A 5594-nucleotide genomic window follows, 5' to 3' on the forward strand; every position below is an offset into this window, starting at 1 on the left:
CATGTTTTGGGACGGAATTTGAACTGGGGCATTTTAAAATTTGTGTGATAAAACACACACACACACACACACGCACTCGCGCGCGCGCACACACACACACGTTGCCAGAACACCTGGATCTAAAGACTGATTCCCTCACTTATTAGCTCTGGGTAATTCGGAGCACATTACTTTACTTTATGCCTCAGTTTTCTCCTCTGTCAACTGGGGATAGTGAAATTACCAATTTCTTTTGGTTATAGTGAGGATTGAATTATTTATATATTAAGTGCTTAAAATGAGGTGAGGCATATCGCAGCAGTCTGTCTTGTTGATGTTATTATTATTATTTAACTATACTTTTCTTTTAAACCAACATTTTGGCAAGGATCAAGCGAAACAAATGAGTGAGTGTGTGGCTATCTTGATTTCATCATTTTCTCCTACTCGCTTCTGCCTTTATCATGGGGTTGATAGTAGCATAGATAATTGTCAGAAAATGCAAATCATGCCTGATTCCAAATTGTGCACTTACTACAAAAGCCCATTTAAACAAGCCATTCTATTGTATACACTTGTAAATGTCAAAATTGCAACTTGCACAAATTACCTCCAAAAGTGGAGAACACAGCTGAAAACACTGCAATTGCTGTACAAGTGCTAGATTCAATTTCTGAAGTGGAGGGACTGATCCCTTGGCTTGGAGGCTAGGGGGAGGGATATCAGGCCCAGGGCAGCCTAAGGAGGGAGAGGAGGGTGTTGGGAGGGAATGACATACACCAGGACAGAAACAGAGAGGGTTACTACTCACTTAGTTCTGACCCCTTTCAAAGGTAGGAGGGAGATAAACATAGTTCAGGCCAATGTTGTCAAATGCATCATCTTACAAATTAAGGGAGCTGATTGGGTTTTGCCTTCTACAAATAAAGTCCAAATTCCTTGGATGGCATTCAAGGTCTTTCCCGGAGATGTGCTTATCTACCCAGGGTTCGTCTCTCTCTACTCTCCATCGCATAAACTCTGATCCAGCCACTCAAGACCTCACATCGATATGGGACATACCACGATCCCTCATCTCGCCTGCCTTTGCCCATCTTGTTGTGCATGGAGTATGCTCTTCTTGAGCCCTTCTCTGCCTGTCAAAGTCGTAAGCCACCTCTGTAAGAACTTCCTCAATGCCCCAGGGAGCGTTAGGTACTTCTTAGAGTGTTTTATTCTCTAGGAAGACACATTTTTACACTGTTTTGTTGTTTAGCTGATAACATATGGAGGGTTTTTCTTTATCCCTAACTTTAAGCCTATTGTATGTCCTCAGTAAATGGTGTCTGAATAGATGGATGTCTGAATAGATGGATAAATGGATGGATGGATGGATGGATGGATGGATGGATGGAAGGTTAATTGGATGGATGGAAGGAAGGAAGGAAGGAAGGAAGGAAGGAAGGAAGGAAGGAAGGAAGGAGGACATTATTATTATTTTTTCCTTTAAAGTGTGTTATTAGAATAGCCATGTCTACTTAGGCATTTTAAAAACTGATGGTGAGAAAAAATTCTTACTGGGAGCAGGTGAGGAAAAAAAAAAAAAACACTCGATTATAGTCCCATAGAAGAAAAAGTTCTGTCAATACAATGTATTGGTGTGTAAAGATATGTCTGCTTGTGAGAAAGGGCTGGAAGATGATATAAATAAATGAAAACTGATCTATTAGACTGAAGAATATAGTTTTTTTTTAATTAAAAAATTCAGATGCTGTTGTTACACCATCTATTTGGTCTTTCTTAAGGGATCAGTTCATTCCTCTCTGATTCATCAGCTCTGGGCACAATCACTTGGACAGTGGCAATGCCCCAGGTAGTATGATAATGGATACTAATGTCTAAATGTATATTTTCTTAAAGACTGTCCTTCAATAAAAATGATATTTATGTTAACATCTCAAGGGGCAAGAGAGAGTCTAAATGTTATGGCACTAGTAGAGCAAAGATATTTTTAAGAATCCAATTGGAAGATTGTCATAATTGAAACAAGAGAAAGGAAAATGGGGGAAGGTAGATAACTGACCTGTCCTGGGACGGAATATGTGTTCTGCTCAGAGTTTCCAGGAGTATGCATGGCAGTGAGAGGAGTAGGCCAGGAAGGGGTCATCTCCTGATGAGGAAAAAGAAAGCATCTTTATTTTGAGGCACTTAGAAAATTAAACACCTTCTTGGCACTAAATACTTACTGACTTATTTGGACTAAATTTTTCCCGAGGAACCTGAAGTCATTTGGTCTGTTCCCCTGCTCTACGCTGCTGCCTGAAGCCTATCTTCAACTCAAAGGACCATCCAGCATCCACTTGCACACTGTCAGTGACAGGCAGCTCACTACAGCTGGAAGCAGTCTGTCCCATGTTGAGACAGATTATTCTTCCTAGTTGTAAGCTAAAACCCTGTCTCCCAGGAGCTTCTACCTATGGATCATACTTTGGAGCCTCATAGAACACATCTCTTTCACATGACAAGCCCGCAGCTTTTGAAAGACAGCAAGCAATTCTATCCCCCGATGTTGTCTGTCCAGGCTGAGACATTTGTCCAAGCTTGTTCATTCATTTGTTAAGAACGTTCAAGTTTTCTTCTAATGCTTGAGTTCTACATTCTGTCACTTTTAGGTGCTCCCAGGAGGGACTCTTGATTGCCTAGGGCTCTTCTAACTCATGCTATCCTGTTTTAGGTGTGATGTGCCAGCTCAGGAGAGGGCAGCAAGGTCACCACCCTCGTTCTGGATACTCTTGATACTCATATCTTTTGATGTAGCCTAACACTTAGTAACAAGATTACACATGTGCTGTTGATTTTTCTATGCAAAGATGAGGCTGCTGAAGACAATTTTTTTGTCATTCATAGAGAAGGTTACTTTGTGATTGGTAGCTGTGTTCCACATGGCCATATATACAATACGTTTGTGAGTTCAAGTCTCAAGGTAGGAAAAGCCCCTCGGGCTCCCTCCTATTCTCTGTTATCAGCAGGGGTGCCTTCTCTGTCCTTTCAAACACTTAGATTGAAAAGAGATGCTGTTCACCTGAAGAGTAAGGATAATTAGATCACATGCTCAACATCCGAACACCAAAGAGATGCCGAAGTTTGTGCAGCAGGACGGTGCTAGCATGTGCTGAATTCATCCAATATTTTGGTACATAAACATTAAACATAAAATCAACGTAATGATGGAAATACAGGAGAGCCTTGGGGAGGGGTAGAGGGGATGAAAGTTTTTAAAAGGCCTTTTTAATCAGTCAGTTACATAATTCTTTCCCCCAACCTTTATGGTAACATAATTAGTCATTTCAAAGGTAATATTAATAAGAACACTCAGGTAGCACTAAAACATGTTGTTTTTTTCCCCTTCTATAATTACTCAGTTCAAAAAGAGTCTTTGATGTATGAAGAGCTGTAATGCAAGGAGATACTTCACAGATTCACTCACAGTGGCACGACTGAAGCGGAATTTGTAAGTATGATTCAGACTAGTGCTGACACAAATTGGATTTTACCTAGCACTATTTAAAAGGAGGCAGTAAGTACATTAAAAATGCATACAAGATTTAGAGGGGATGCTTAACCTACTTAAGAGAATATTTCCAAGTGTTTTTGAGTTGTGCATTTGTATGCAGTTAATAATGTTCGTGACAAATGCTAATTATGCATTTCATCAAAACTGGCCCAAAGTAACTGTAAGCGACAACAGTTTAAAGCTGCATTTCAATTACTTTGTATCTTTAAAATACTCAATGATTTCTTGTAAATTTTAGACTTTTTTCTTGGTTAAGGCTGGTCTTCTCCAAAGTTACCCCCATCATTTGAAAGATATGGGTCTCTTTTAACCAGAGTCGACCAAGGGCATCACAGCTAAGGCTCAGATTTCCCCCACAACTGCTCCAAGTTCAAGTCCAGCTCTGGCCCCTGTTTTGTACAAAGCTCTGATTCTCTCTGAGCCCCAGGCTGGGATACAAATATCACCTCTCTTCAGCAACAAGGGAGTATGCTTCGATCACTGAGAGGCTCACTTACATTCCTTTCCACCACTGGCCTTAGAGGTGTGTCTCTCAATTGATTGAAAGGTGTTTCAGACATCTGATGGATGAATTCATTCCTCAAAGGTGTTCCTTCTCCCCCAGGTCTTCTGCATGTATTCTGGCAGAATCTGACTCTCAAATTACCATCAGAGTGCATTGACCTGCTGGCCAGTCCACACAGAACTGCACAGACTTTTGCATTTTCAATTCCAATTGATTCTCTATATTTGAAAACGTGGGATTTCATGAAACAGCAAGCTGATTCCATGGTACCATCGATGCCTTTGATTGAGGTAGGGAGGGTGCGGTTGAAAGGAATACAACTTGCTGAAAGGGCATCTTCAGCAAGGAACACTGGAGCAAAGCAAACTCACGTCTCAAGATGAGTTAGATCTGTAAAGTGTGGAAAGCTCACAGCAGATTTTCCATTGTTATCCTTTTCATTCACGCTTGAAGGATACTAATCTATTTTTATGTTCTTGCTATTCCCAAGGTAAGAACACCCATGTTTGCTTATCCAACTATACTAATCTTTTACCTGTTCCTCAGGTAGAGATGAGTACCTGATCCTAAGTGTTGCCACAGCTTTTATAGCAGTCACCAGTAAGTACCAAGCATCTGTACTCAACATCAAGTATCGCTTCTCCATTAATGACAAAAATCACACACACACACACACACACACACACACACACACATGCTTGTTCTGAAACTCCTTCATCTCTGGGTTCCTTTGATCCTCCCCAAGAGAGAGACAAAGCAGCAATGAATATCCCCACTGGGAAGTCAAGGTATTGGAGGCGCCAAGAGGTGGTGCCGCTCACGCACTGCCTCACATTAGTCGTGAGTGAATGATGGTGATGGGTTCCAAAAAGCACACTTCACTACATCAGATGTGTCTCCCTTTGTAAGGCTGACAAACGTGGTTAATGGGGACTAAAGGACCAAGTAAGTAATGATGTTTTATCTTTCAATATTTGACCAAGAATCAGTTTTACAAACAATAGAACGTTCTACATAATTTCTAACAATGGGCCAGACGCTGGCATTAATGTCATCTGAAGAGTCCGTAGTCAAACCCGGAAAAATCAGAAAAGGCCCATTTTCTGCCAGTGATTAATTCCCGACCACATTATTCATACTAGGGCTCACAGCTAGGACTCTAGTGGATCCCAAACAACTTGTGGGTAGCACTGCTTTCCCAACTTAGGAACAGAAGCTGGGTGCCATGCACACTGAGAGCAGAGCACAGTCTGAATTCTGGATTCCGCTAATGTCAAATGCATCCCATACTCATCTAACACAGAGCTGTCCAAATGGCTTTTATTTCAAGTAACTATCATGTTTTCCAAAACCCGTCTTATTCAACTTTGTATCTGCAGTGCCTAGTACACAGTAACTGGTTAATGTTAGATATTATTACTCTCTTGAGTTTCTGTGTGTGACATTAAAAATAGTAGTAGGAGGAGGAGGAGGAGGAGGAGGAAGAGGAGAAGAAGAAGAAGAAGAAGAAGAAGAAGAAGAAGAAGAAGAAGAAGAAGAAGAAGAAGAAGAAGAAAA

The 5594-nt window shown here is 41.0% G+C and overlaps 1 protein-coding gene across 1 annotated transcript in view; it reads right to left on the reverse strand.

Moving 5' to 3' along the window:
• The window catches only part of AFF2 (AF4/FMR2 family member 2), a 452816-nt gene that overhangs the window by 148708 nt on the left and 298514 nt on the right, over positions 1-5594 (reverse strand). The window contains exon 5 of the mRNA XM_025047899.1: positions 2042-2128. Coding sequence (XP_024903667.1) covers positions 2042-2128 — 87 coding nt within the window. The remainder of the gene's footprint in view (positions 1-2041; positions 2129-5594) is intronic.

Source organism: Pteropus alecto, unplaced genomic scaffold (assembly GCF_000325575.1).
Source record: "Pteropus alecto unplaced genomic scaffold, ASM32557v1 scaffold275, whole genome shotgun sequence".
Classification (NCBI taxonomy): domain Eukaryota; kingdom Metazoa; phylum Chordata; class Mammalia; order Chiroptera; family Pteropodidae; genus Pteropus; species Pteropus alecto.